Source organism: Pollachius pollachius, assembly GCF_949987615.1.
Source record: "Pollachius pollachius genome assembly, chromosome: 6".
Lineage (NCBI taxonomy): Eukaryota > Metazoa > Chordata > Actinopteri > Gadiformes > Gadidae > Pollachius > Pollachius pollachius.
Window position 1 is genome coordinate 26,960,396 of NC_136939.1, and position 13,691 is coordinate 26,974,086.

A 13,691-nucleotide genomic window follows, 5' to 3' on the forward strand; every position below is an offset into this window, starting at 1 on the left:
CAAATTCATTTTAAACAATGCTGTCTTTTCCTATGTTCAAAAGTAAGCACCTTTTCATCTCTCCTTGACCCTATGACGTTTTCCACAAAGGTAAAGGAAAGGAGGCATACCGGTTAGGAGATACATTCACGTAAAATGTATATACATTGGGGGATTATTAATATATATATATTTATTTATGAATATATTTCTCTATTTTTGTGTATAAGCGTAGATAAATGTACCTTTTTTTAATATATTCTTTTAATTTAAGTAATTACTTAATTTTTTTCCTTATTATGAAGGTGCAACTGGGTCTCTGGCCCCGCCCCCTCAGGCGAGAGGATGAAGTAAAGGTCTTTGGCCCCGCCCCCTTCCGCCCCATTCCACCTCAGGCCCGAGGGATGAATCGCAGGTCTTTGGCCCCGCCCCCTTCCGCCCCCGTCCACCTCAGGCCCGAGGGATGAATCACAGGTCTCTGGCCCTGCCCCTTCAGGCCCTGCCCCCCTCAGGCCCGGGGGATAAAGCGCAGGTTGATGGGTTTTCCGGGGATCATGAGGGTCCGGGTCTTGGCCTCAATGACCTCTTCTGGGTCCTGGGGCAGGACCTGGTAGTGCTGCATGATCTGTAGCCAGAGGGGAGGAGTTAGATGACATGGGGGAGGAGTTAGAGGACTTGGAAGAGGAGTTAGAGGACATGGAAGAGGAATTATAGGACATGAGGGAGGGGTTATAGGAAATGGAGGAGGAGTTAGAGGACATGGGGGAGGAGTTAGAGGACATGGAGAGGAGTTCAAGGACATGGGGGAGGAGTTACAGGACATGGAGGAGTTAGAGGACATGGGGAGGAGTTAGAGGACATGAGGGAGGAGTTCAATGACATGGAGGAGGAGAAAGATATGGGGAGGAGTCAGAGGACATGGGGGAGGAGCTCGAGGACATGGGGGAGGAGCTCGAAGACATGGGGGAGGAGTTCGAGGACATGAGGGAGGAGTTCGAGGACATGAGGGAGGAGTTCGAGGACATGAGGGAGGAGTTCGATGACATGGAGGAGGAGTTAGAGGACATGGAGGAGGAGTTAGATATGGGGGAGGAGTTAGAAGACATGGGGGAAGAGTTAGAGGACATAGGGGAGGGACTTATTCACAGGTAGGTCTGTAGGTGAACTCTAACATCGTTGGAATATTATTATAATATAGAATAATTATTATATTATTAAATATGTACACAGTGAGAGGTCTGCTCTCTCTTCCCCCCCTTCCCCCTCTCTATCTCCCCCTCAACCTGTCTCTCTCTCCCCCCCTCTCTCTGTCTCTCTCTCTCCCCCCTCCTCCCCTCTCCTTCTCACCCTGAAGAGGGCGAGATACATCTCCAGCTGGGCGACCCTCTTGCCCACGCAACCTCGCACGCCCCTCCCGAAGGGGAGGGAGCTGTAGGGGTGGTGGGGGAGGCGGCTCTCCCCCCCTCCCCCCCGGAGCCAGCGCTGGGGGAGGAAGCTCTCGCTTGCCCCAAACTGGGCCTCATCCCGACCCGTCACGTAGTGGCAGAGGTGGAACTGGGTCTGGTAGAGAGACATAGAGAGAGAGAGAGAGAGACAGAGAGAGCGAGAGAGAGCGAGACAGAGAGACAGAGCATATAGAGCACAGAGTCAAATGGTGTGATGCTGTGATGTTCTGTGTGTGTGCGTGTGCGTGTGCGTGTGAGTGAGTGAGTGAGTGAGTGAGTGAGTGAGTGAGTGAGTGAGTGAGTGAGTGAGTGAGTGAGTGAGTGTGTCTGTCTGTCTGATGAGCGTAAGGTGGCCCACCCCCTTGGGGAAGCAGTAGTCCTCCAGGTAGACCTCGTTCTCCAACACCAGGCGACCGTTACCGGGAACCACCGGGTACAGACTAGAGGAGTTGGAGGAGGAGGAGGAGGAGGAGGGGAGAGAGAGGGGAGGAGAGGAGGAGAGAGGAGATGAGCGAGAAGGAGAGTTTAATAGTTTTATATTCATTTCTGGTTTTACCATGCCGGGGGACGTGCACTTCTGGCAGTCCACTGGGCATTAGTTTGTCACCTAATACTCTTCTGCCCCCCGCATCTATGGACCTGGCCCGTCTGGTCAGCCTGATGGCGTTACAAGACAACTTCATTATTCCTTCAAGTTGCCTTTGTGACTTTTTTATAATTTTAAAGATTAAAAAAGATCCTTCAAACAAATCTATAAGGTCTGATTATAGGTGTATAATTGTTCTGTTGCTGCTAATTTCAGGGAATGTTCAACCTAACCCAGGCTCAGGCTCTGCTGAGTCTGCTGTTATTTTTAACACACCTGCTGAATTTAAAACGAGGTCTGGACTTGGTTTCATTCACTTAAATGTGCGCAGTATGATTGCAAAAATGGATATGATTCATATCTGGGCTCATGCAACTGATGCTAATGTTATTGGCTAAACAAAGCAGTTTTAAACTATATCATAAGTATATCAACATTGACGGCTATAATGTGTATAGGACTGACCGATCCAAAAAAGGTGGAGGGGTTGCAGTCTATGTCAAATCTAAGTTTCATGTGAAGATCCGTCTCTACATCAGTGAGTAAGCAATTTGAACTTCTGGCTCTTGACATGGAAATTTCAAAAACTCTCCACATCACTGTCGTCGGCTGCTATAGGCCACCTTCAGCTATCAGCTGCTCCTTACCATCGTTAATGGAGCTTTTATCTGGGTTGAACTTCAATGAAATTGTCCTTATTGGTGACCTTAACTGGAACTGGCTGCTATCAGACGATTTTAAGGCATTTTGTGATTAGTTTAATTTATTTCAGATTGTTGACAGCCCTACTAGACCTAATATGAAATGTCTGGAAATGTCCTCTTTAATTGATCTTATTTTAACCAATGTTCCTCAAAAATATTCTGCTGCTTCTGTTTTTGCCAATGACATCAGTGACCACTGTGTCATTGCAACAGTAAGAAATACAAAAGTTCCTAAAACTAAACCGTGTGTCATCATAAAGCGGGACACAAAACATTTTGTGGAACAAGCATTTTTTCATGACATGTTTCTATTTGGCTGGGAGAAAGTTAATGTCATTTCTAATGTTGAAAATGCCTGGAAATTCTTTTATGATGGTTTTATTGAAATTCTTAACAAGCACGCTCCTTTTAGGAAGTATAGAATAAAGGGCAGGGATAATGCATGGTTCATGCCAGAGTTATCCAAGTTACTGCATGAGTGCAATGTGGCATGGTCTAAAGCCAGGAGTACTGGTCTTGGATCAGACTGGTTGCTCTTTAGGCAGCTGCAAAATGCAAGCACAGTGGCCATTAGAAAAGCCAAAGCTGATCATTTCCTTACTGAAACTTCAAATAACCTAAACAATCTGTTGAAATTCTGGAAAACCATTAAATCAATAACTGGAAATAAAAATGTTAATGAGCTACCTCCATGTATTGTCAAAGACTCCAAATTTATGAAAAGGCTGACATGCTTGGTTGTTTTAATAAGCATTTTATTGCCTCTGGTTCACTTTTTAACTCTCAAAACACAGCTCAAGGCTCCTCTGCTTGCTCTGATAGTAGTTGTTTTTTTGAGGGACAAGCTTTTACCTTTGGCGCTGTTACACTTTCAGAGGTGCATAAGGCCCTGAAATGTTTAGACACAAAAAAATCGGCAGGTCCAGACCAGCTTAAACCCTACTTCCTGAAGTTAGCTGTTGATTTTATTGCATCGCCTCTGACTTATATTTTTAATCTATCCCTGGAGACAAACGAAATACCCCTTATTTGGAAATCTGCCTTTGTTCTCCCACTGTTAAAAGGGGCGGACCCCACTGTGCTAAACAACTATAGGCCCATCTCCAAACTGTCTGTTTTAAATAAGGTGTTGGAATCCATTGTAAGCCAACAACTGAAGGACTTTTTATCAACAAACCGTATTTTATCTGAATTTCAATCTGGTTTTAGGAAACAACATAGTACGTCAACAGCTGCTTTAAAAGTGGTGAATGATTTGATTGAATTTTTAGACAATAAGCAAGATTGTGGAGCCCTTTTTGTTGACCTATCAAAGGCTTTCGATACTGTGGATCATGCCTTATTGTTAGAAAGACCCTGCAGCATCGGTTTGTCTGATCACGCTGTCGGTTGGTTTAAAAACTATCTATCAGGCAGATCTCAGTGTGTGCAAGCAGGAGGTATTACTTCTACCTCTCTTAATGTATCCAAGGGTGTGCCACAGGGATCGGTTCTAGGACCTTTATTATTTACATTAATTGTCTAGATTGTAAAGCTCCGAACACAAAAGTTCACTTTTATGCCGATGACACAGTGATATATTGCTCTGCGTCTACCCCAAATCAGGCTCTCTGTCAGCTCCAAATTGCTTTGCAATGTAACCTGTGTGATTTAAAACTTGTTTTAAATGCTGACAAGACAAAGCTCATGCTGTTCACAAAAGCAAAATCAAAGCCCTTGGACCTCCCTCCTATAACCACTTTGCAGGGCCATTCATTGAATCTGTGTCTCAATATAAATATCTGGGAATTATAATTGATGATGCTCTCTTTTTTAAACCTCATATCAAGCAGCTTTTGAAAAAACTAAAGATAAAATTAGGTTTTTACTTTAGAAACAAATCTTGTTTTTCTTTTGAAGCCAAAAAACGACTTGTTGCTGCAACCTTTTTTGTCTGTGTTGGACTATGTTTATGTTTAGTATATGAATGCACCTTCGAAATGCCTACAGTCTTTGGACACGGTCTATCACAGAGCACTGAGATTTGTTACTAATTTTAAAACCCTCACGCACCACTGCTCTTTGTATGCTCAAGTTGGATGGTTTGCCCTGTCCAATCGCAGACTCCATCATTGGCATATCCTAATTTATAATACTATCCTCTGTGTTCTTCCTACATAACTGCAGAAGTATGTAATTCAGAAAAGCACAGGAGCTTATCAGCTCCGCTCTGAGAACTTGTTTTTACTGACTGTGCCTAGAGTCCGTACTGAACTGGGGAAAAGGGCATTTAGTTATGCTGCTCCTTTTTCATGGAACCAGCTGCAACATGCACAAAAACTTAAGGAGCTGGTTTCTATAAACATGTTTAAATCCTTTCTTAATGATGTTGAAGCTGGCTCTTCTGTCTGTACATGCTGTGTTTGATGTTCTGACTGTGACTCTATATGTTCTCTGTTGTTTTTAAATGATTGTAACTGTGGAACTGTGCTGCTGCCTGTCTTGGCCAGGACTCTCTTGTAAAATAGATTTTTAATCTCAATGAGACTTCACCTGGTTAAATAAAAAAAAATATATATATTCATATCCTCCAAGGATTGGACAGACAGCCAGCCAGTCAGTCAGTCAGTCAGTAAGACAGACAGCCCCCCGGCCTCTGTCTGACTGATGGAAAGACAGACAGACAGACAGACAGAGAGCCCCCCGGCCTCACCGCAGCGTCTCCTTGACGACGGCCTTGAGGTAGGGCAGCCTGGTCAGGTGGTCTGTGGTCGGCTCCTGGAGGTCCGGACACTCGGAGAGCACCTCCTGGTGGAGGAGGTGCTGGGCCTGCGGGTCCCGGGACAGGTGGTACAGCGCCCAGGAGAGGGTGTTGGAGGTCTGGGAGGAGGAGGAGGAGGAGGAGGAGGTGGTGAGACAGGTGGTACAGCGCCCAGGAGAGGGCGTTGGAGGTCTGGGAGGAGGAGGAGGAGGAGGAGGAGGTGGTGAGACAGGTGGTACAGCGCCCAGGAGAGGGTGTTGGAGGTCTGGGAGGAGGAGGAGGAGGAGGAGGTGGTGAGACAGGTGGTACAGCGCCCAGGAGAGGGTGTTGGAGGTCTGGGAGGAGGAGGAGGAGGAGGAGGTGGTGAGACAGGTGGTACAGCGCCCAGGAGAGGGTGTTGGAGGTCTGGGAGGAGGAGGAGGAGGAGGAGGTGGTGGTGAGACAGGTGGTACAGCGCCCAGGAGAGGGCGTTGGAGGTCTGGGAGGAGGAGGAGGAGGAGGAGGTGGTGAGACAGGTGGTACAGCGCCCAGGAGAGGGCGTTGGAGGTCTGGGAGGAGGAGGTGGTGAGACAGGTGGTACAGCGCCCAGGAGAGGGTGTTGGAGGTCTGGGAGGAGGAGGAGGAGGAGGAGGAGGTGGTGAGACAGGTGGTACAGCGCCCAGGAGAGGGCGTTGGAGGTCTGGGAGGAGGAGGAGGAGGAGGAGGAGGTGGTGAGACAGGTGGTACAGCGCCCAGGAGAGGGCGTTGGAGGTCTGGGAGGAGGAGGAGGTGGTGAGACAGGTGGTACAGCGCCCAGGAGAGGGCGTTGGAGGTCTGGGAGGAGGAGGAGGAGGAGGAGGAGTTGGTGAGACAGGTGGTACAGCGCCCAGGAGAGGGCGTTGGAGGTCTGGGAGGAGGAGGAGGAGGAGGTGGTGAGACAGGTGGTACAGCGCCCAGGAGAGGGCGTTGGAGGTCTTGGCGGAGGAGGAGGTAAGACAGGTGGTAGAGCGAGGAGAGACAAACAGGGTGTAGGAGGAGCCGGGGATCCAACCAGCAACCTTCAGGTTACCAGCCAACCCGCTCTACCTCCGGAGCTAAGCCACGCCCCCTCATCGTGGCACCGCCCCCTCACCGTTTCGCCCCGCCTTGCAGTAGCTTGGTGACGGTGGTGTAGACCCCGCCCCATCCCCGTGGCCCCACCTCCTTAACATGGCCCCGCCCCCTCACCGTGGCCACACCCCCAGCAGCAGCTCGGTGACAATGGTGTAGACCCCCCGCCCCCCCCCCTGTGGCCCCGCCCTCTCACACAGTGGCCCCGCCCCCCCCCCCCTCACAGTGTCAACGCCCCCCAGCAGTAGCTCGGTGACGGTGGTGTAGACCTCCTCGCGGGGGAGGGTCTTGGAGGTCAACAGGGCGGTCAGAAGCCCCGCCCCCTGCGCCGCTGGCGAGCGCTCCTCCAGCGCCAGCAGCCTCCTCTCAATCAGACCGTTAGCTGAGGAGGGAGAGCGACCAACACAGGAAGTTAGAGAACCACATAACTGGTTTCCTGTTAGAACTACAAGGGGTGGAGCTACACCTGGCCTTTCTCACGTCTAACATCCTGTTAACGAGTTAAGGGCCCCCGGTTATATCGGTGTATCGTCCCAGGCCCGTACGAAGCGGCCCCTGGCTAACGAGTTGTGGCGACTGGTTAACGAGTTGTGGCCCTGACCTATCTCTGTGATGTCGTCCAAGGCCCGCACAAAGCGGCCCCAGTATGGCCCCTGGTAAACGCGTTTGGGCCCCTAGTTAACGAGTTATGGGCCCCTGGTTAACGAGTTGTGGCCCCTGGCTGACCTATCTGGGTGATGTCGTCCCAGGCCCGTACGAAGCGGCCCCAGTACGGCAGGAGGCCCCTGGTCCAGCGAGGGAGTAGCAGGACGGGCTCCGAGAGCCTCCACATGGCGTTGAGGGCCGCGATGAACCTCAGGGTCTCCTGAGGGACCTGGTCCTGGAGGCAGCCCAGACGGGCCTCGAACACCACCGCCGCCACGCCTGGGGAGGAAGGGCCTCTGGTTAGACTAGCATTAGCAACCAGGGGCGGTGGGTCAATAGAGGGCGCTAGGGCGCCACCCCTCCGTGAAATATTCACTTCAATATATCTGCCAACTATTAATCAACTATTAGCAATACGAAATAAATCAACAATAATACATAGCGTTTACCCTCGTTTAATTGTGTGATATACTTGTCACTGCCAGCAACCATTTAAATGCGTCTGAACGTCAATGATTTGGGCTAGGCTAATTATTGGTCATTCAAAATAAAGCCCTCCTCCAAGTCAGGGGCGCCGGCCACGTTGAAGTCAATGTAAGCTCGCTAACTTTTTGCTGTCTATCAAGCAGAGACAGCTTTTCATTGGCGCAAGAAAATTCCCCCTTGGGTCGCACCAGTGTGCGCCCCAGGCCAATGGTATCGCTTTTTTTTGTTATCACCACATGATTGGACAATTCAGCGAATCAATCAATAGGCTACCTCCCTCAGCAGCATTCGCGCAACACAACTACATGAAGGGAAGAGATAGATCGCTAACTAGCAGAGAGTTGTAAGCACTTTCCACCATTTTCAGTGGAGGAATTGGACTCTCCAAGTGATGTTATACTTAAAAGAAGCAAGTAAGTTACATATTAATTTAGTCTTTCGGCCTGTAGCATATAAACAAAATGAAGCAACTGTCCAATATTTCTAACTGCATTTGAAGTAGACATTGAGACTCACAAAAAATGGACGCTATAGGACAGTGATCATGATTTGTCTCAATATCAGAATAACAATGGGTCAAATAGCAATGGCTGGTGGAATGGCCATAAAGTAGGTCTGTATATGCAGTGTAAGCTTGTCCAGGCCCTACAAGTCAGGATGTAGGCTATGAATCTGAATGAATGGCAGGTAAATAGGTAGTGGCCATCCCAAATGCACCAGAATACAGGAAATCAAATCTATTAAATTCCTTTTTTTTTTATGCCCCAGACCCCCTGTATATTACTGTGCCCCACCAACATTTTTGATCACCAGCCGCCACTGTTAGCATCCATAGCCTAGGATAAGCGTCATAATATACTTATATGTACTTAACACGCATTAAGGTTAAGTAAGTAATTTCACATCATTGATATAAGGCGAACGATCAATATCAACATCAATTAACATCATTCATATAAATTATGCTGGGTGGCAAACAATATTGATGTATCATGTGCCATGATAGAGGGTCCATACTAGAACAAAAGGCTAGTATTAGAATTATTATATACTTATATATATAAGTATGTAGGATAAGCATAAGCATTTTATGACTTAGGCAATTACCAGTATGCTACAAGGTTAACGACATTCCAATCAAAAAAGATGATACAGAAATAAGTTACGTATAATAATAATAATAATAATAATAACTGTAGTAGGGGGCCTTCATCAGTGGACTGGGGGCCATCAACACAAACCCCCCAGTAACAATGGGGCCTTCATCAACCCCCCGCCACGAAGGGACGGGACAACAACATGTTGTGTGGTCCCGACCTGGACTTGAACATAGGGTCATGTTGTCCCCTTAAGTCTCCTTAAAGGGGAACTATGCAACTTTGGCCACTTCTTCGCTGTTTTCTTGCTTTGCGATCGCATTGAGCTCCCCCTACAGCTTCGGATGAGATATTTTACAACACTGTCGTAACAACTTGTTGACGACCCTTCCCCATCCACTTCTACGCTAGCCATGTGCATTTGTTTTCAAAGAAGCCGGCGAACGCGTGGAGCCATGTCCGAGGTAGATGTTCATAAACGGGGACAATACATTTTGAAAGGGTGTATGTGTTACAATAAACCCATCCTTTTTTATTCAGATTCAGAAAACTTTATTGTCTGTCATAACAGAAAATCATCTTTGACGTGGCTCGACATACAAACAGGACAATGTACTGATAGGCAGTAATTCAACATTGATTTCTGAGAGCACACACAGTGTGTATAGATCTTAAAACAAGTATAAATATTAAAAACTGTAAAAATAACCAAGACAAAAGACAAAAGCTGTGGCTATGTGTGAAGTGTAAAGTGACAGTGCATAATGGTTAATTTGTCCATTGTTTATTTAAGCTGTTTATGGCAATGGGTATGAATGAGTTTTTATGTATGTTTTTCTTAGATAGGGGTACTCTATATCGGCGGCCTGATGGCAGAAGTTGGAAGGACTTGTGCAGGGGGTGGGTGGGATCCTGTGTAATAAGGTTGGCTTTCCTTTTAACTGCCTGTCTGTGGAGTACTTATAATTGATTTTGAGTTCTGCCAGTTATTTTGCATCCTTGATTGATGATCCGGGAAAGTTTTGATTTCTTTTGACAGAGGTGAGGGTGAACCAGGATATGATGTTGAACGTGAGTAAAGATTCTATGAGTGATTTATAGACAGCTGTTAAAATGTCCTGTCTGACATCAAAGCTCCTGAGTTTCCTCAGCAGGAACAGGCATTGCTGTGTTTTTTTGTACCCAGAGTCTGTGTGCTGGGAGGACAGGTGGGTGTTGATATCTGTGTCCAGGTATCTAAAGGCCTCTACCTGCTTAATTGTCTGCCCATTCAGCATCTCAGAGGTTCAAAAAGAGGTTGGGGGGAAGATGTTCGCCTCCCCCCACAACACAGCTCCATGGTCTTGGAGATGTTGAGCTCCAAAGAGCTCTCTTTTATAAACAGCATCAGGGTGTTGACCTGCTGATAGTAGGCAGCCAGAGAGGAGTGATCCTTGACGTCAGCCACCAGGGCCATGTCATCTGCATAATTAAAAAGGGAAATGTCACTGTTTTAGTTTGTTATGTTGTTTGTGTAGATGGAAAATAAAATCGGTGATAAAACACAACCTTATAGTTGACGGGGAGATGTTATAGCCTAGATTAGAATTGTTTTATCTTTGGTTGCTGAACAGAACGATCAGTGTAAGAGTGTTGGCCAACATAATACATAATGATAGCATGAACAATTTGCGCAGCAATCGTACATTTGTATCTGTTCAAGTACGTCCCTTGTGTACAGAATTACAGGGAAATGGATTCAGAGATCGAGAAGGTATGCTGTCGCTAGTCCCCGCAGGAGAGTTGTCATAGGCAGATGCTGTGTCTGGAAGATAAGGGACACATTTATGTTTACGTGTAAATGCTTGCAAATAAACATTCTGAATAAATATTATTGTATATGGTTTTAAAATGTTTCCATTTTGTTAAATAACAGATGTTTGCACCACCTTTCTTTCATTGGTTCAATAATACACACTTTGGTTAGAAAAATAGTTATTTTGGATATTGAAAGAAACGCAAGTGAGAGTTCTTCATGGTTTATTTTTTGCCTTACGGCTATTGTGTAACATCTTCTTGAGGGTTCTCTGGATTTCCTCGTGACACAAGTTTGGATGTGGGTGGTGGCTGTACCGGGGCAGGCAGGCCGAGCCGTGTAGGGTCGTCAACCCTCAAGCTTCATAACAATGCGGTTTGCCAACGCTTATAACTAACAAAAAATACAAAGCAAACTTTTTACAAACATGTTTACAAGCGGGGAACTACACCAAAGGTATAACATGGCTAAAGCTATAATGGAGGTTCACGTATCGTAACAGTTCTGTTGCTGTCGAATATATGCTAACTAGCGGCTCTCGCGCAGGGTACTGCATTATATGGCCAGCCGGACATATCACATGATATAGGCTATACACTCTTAGAAAAACCTGAGGCATTCGAATAGCGGTCAGGTGATCTAAATAAACAATAACCTGGATTCGGGGATTTAGTCACAGACGAACAGCAAAACAACCATGAAAACAAAGGTGTTTGGTAGTGAGTACGCTAACACCCCAGCAAGCAAGCTAGAAACATACAGGGCTCACAACAAAACGGTCGAGCAAACACATTTTAACAGAGACTATCAACATAAAGAAGCCACAATACTAAGAGGACAAAGTTCACCCAAGGATACTTACAATTTCAAGAGCAACACGGCCATGGCAAGTCGGCATCCTATTTGCAGTCTTCTTTTTCTTTCAGTTCACGCTATTTCTGAGAAGCTCGCCCAACGTTTACTCGTGTCTGGCCTCTCTGTTGGTCAGTCTCCCTTTTCTCTCTCTGACATTGGGTTTCTCGGTCTCTTTTTAGTCGGCTGATCCATGATGAATGTAACAATCCCTTCGCTACTTGTGTTTATATCGAGCCGGTTCCGTGTTTGTGAGTCTAGTGCCGTAAAGTAATTCGGTGCATCGCGAGACCCGAGACTCCCGCGAGAGTGGGCGGCGGGTCGCCGGCAGAAACTTGCATATTCCCTTTTTCCACCAAGATGCGCTAGGGAGAGTCGAAACAGCGACCAATCGACCCATCAAGTGCAATAGAACCATCACAATGACTCTTAAACTGTTATATTAAGGTAAATTAAGCCAAAAAAGTTGCATAGATCCCCTTTAAGGGCCCTTACTCTCGAAGCCGAACTTGTACAGCTCCTCTTGCATGTTGGCCACGCCCCCATCGGGGCGTTGGAGGCGGAGCCTCTCCAGACGGGCCAGCAGATCGTCCACCACCTGGTGGAGGACGGGGGCGTGGCCTAACGCAGCCGCCGGCCGGAGTAGCAGGGGGTTCAGAGCACGCCGGAGGCGGAGCCACGAGTCACCGGTACTGGGGGAAGGAGGAGGGGAGAGAGAGAGAGAGAGAGAGAGAGAGAGAGAGAGAGTGAGAGAGCCTGCAACCAAAGGCCCCGCCCCCTGGCCTTCCGGTACTCCCTGAAGTGGCTGTCTGTCTGTCTGGCTCCGCCCCCTACCTGACGTGCAGCCCCAGGCCCCGTCCCCTGGCCTCCCGGTACTCCCTCCAGTGGCTGAGCTCCACCCGGACCGGCTGCGCCCCCTCCTGGTCCAGGAGCCTGAGGACCAGCTCGGGGGACGCCACGTTGACAAGGACCAGGGGCCCGAAGCGGGACCGCCACAGGGGCCCAAAGCGGCCCCGGAACTCAGTCTGAGGGCGAGAGAGAGAGAGACTCTAATTAGGACCCCCTAGTAGCAGGAACAGCTGGTTGACCCCAAATGAATATGAGAATATCTGTTGGATATCCAACCACAAACTACTTCCCCACTGTGGTTCACCGTCATATCATTATTGACAGGTAAGGCATCAACAGGTTGTTACTGCAATACTGCACTACAATACACATACATACAACAACCTTATCCGAAAAAAATTCACTTTATAGTTCACCTTTTATATAGGCTCTATGTTATATGACGCAGCAACATTATTACGCCGCAATAATACGCAGAGGTTGAACATGAAGACTACACATTAATTCAGTTCTGCATAGGTCGCAGAACTGAGCTGAAAGTTCTGCTCCCTGCTATTGTGCGCATGAGCAGAACCACTAGGTAACAAAATCTAGGCAGTAAGTAGGCAGAAATTGGGAGAACTGCGTCAATACCTGCATGGCGTGGCTCTTGTCCGCGTAGCCCTTGACGAAAAGCAGGTAGGCGATGTCCGCTGCGGTCGGTCCCGGGAGCTCGTCTATGGTCTTATACTTATGGGGGGACAAGTTAGTCGCGCCCTGCAGGTGGATCCGTCTGGTGGACCGGGGTCCTCGGGGTCCGAGGAGTCCTGCCGGGTAAGGGGTCCGGGAGAGGACCAGAAGAGGTTTGCGCGTCACGGAGACGTTCATGGTGTCAGACTGACCGTCTCCGCGTCTGGTTTGTTGTAAATTTAGGCTTAAATCTACCCCTTAAACACACCCCTTAAACCTAGAAAAAGTGCCTCCGCGACTGGTTTGTTATTCCATGCATGCATTCCGCGCATACTTTACACGACGGCCATTAACTCCATGGAGCAGACTTTTGGCGACAAACCCCTTAACCATTTAGGCAACAGCCCTTAAAGCCTGGAAGCAGACTATACACGACAGCCCTTAACCCTAAAAGCTTCTCCCCGGAGAGCGAGAGCGCATTCCTGCGTGGGGACGTGGTGTGTTTGTTGTGCAGAACAGGTCTGGTCGGAGCAGGTCGCAGCCTGCAGATCTCCGGAGAACCGCCCACCAACACACTTCACACTCGCCCCGAGTCTTCTTAGGTCATCAGCGAGACACCGAGTGGGAAGACTCCATCAATTGGACACTAAAACACTTTTATTACGAATTAATTTCGTTTTTCATTCCAAATCAATCACGGATCACCCTGAGATTAACCAAACCATCGACCCTATTCGAGATCAAGATGACCTTTG

General features: G+C 47.8%; 1 protein-coding gene across 2 annotated transcripts; it reads right to left on the reverse strand.

Annotated features, from left to right (window-relative positions):
- Nucleotides 1-399: 399 nt before the first annotated feature.
- cyp27a2 (cytochrome P450 family 27 subfamily A member 2) lies at nt 400-13,435 on the reverse strand. Of its 2 annotated transcripts, XM_079737981.1 has the most exons (9): nt 12,901-13,435; nt 12,253-12,443; nt 11,914-12,110; nt 7,270-7,467; nt 6,768-6,925; nt 5,407-5,573; nt 1,783-1,864; nt 1,327-1,539; nt 400-604 (listed from the first exon to the last, which is right to left on the reverse strand). In XM_079737981.1, exons 1-9 carry the CDS (start codon nt 13,132-13,134, stop codon nt 488-490), a joined length of 1,557 nt encoding a protein of 518 aa, XP_079594107.1. In that variant the 5' UTR covers nt 13,135-13,435; the 3' UTR covers nt 400-487. The 2 variants fall into 2 exon arrangements, 1 of the variants encoding a protein (XP_079594107.1); XR_013811913.1 differs by lacking the exon at nt 400-604 and having other exon boundaries at nt 1,403-1,539; nt 5,407-6,060.
- Between the last annotated feature and the right edge of the window lie 256 nt (nt 13,436-13,691).

Coding starts and splice junctions, on each gene's coding strand:
- cyp27a2 (XM_079737981.1), bottom strand. CDS start 13,134: ATGAACGTCTCCGTGACGCGCAAACCTCTTCTGGTCCTCTCCCGGACC. Junction 12,444..12,900: donor ACAAGAGCCACGCCATGCAG/GTATTGACGCAG, acceptor TCTCGCCCTCAG/ACTGAGTTCCGGGGCCGCTT. Junction 1,540..1,782: donor ACTACTGCTTCCCCAAGGGG/GTGGGCCACCTT, acceptor TCTCTCTACCAG/ACCCAGTTCCACCTCTGCCA.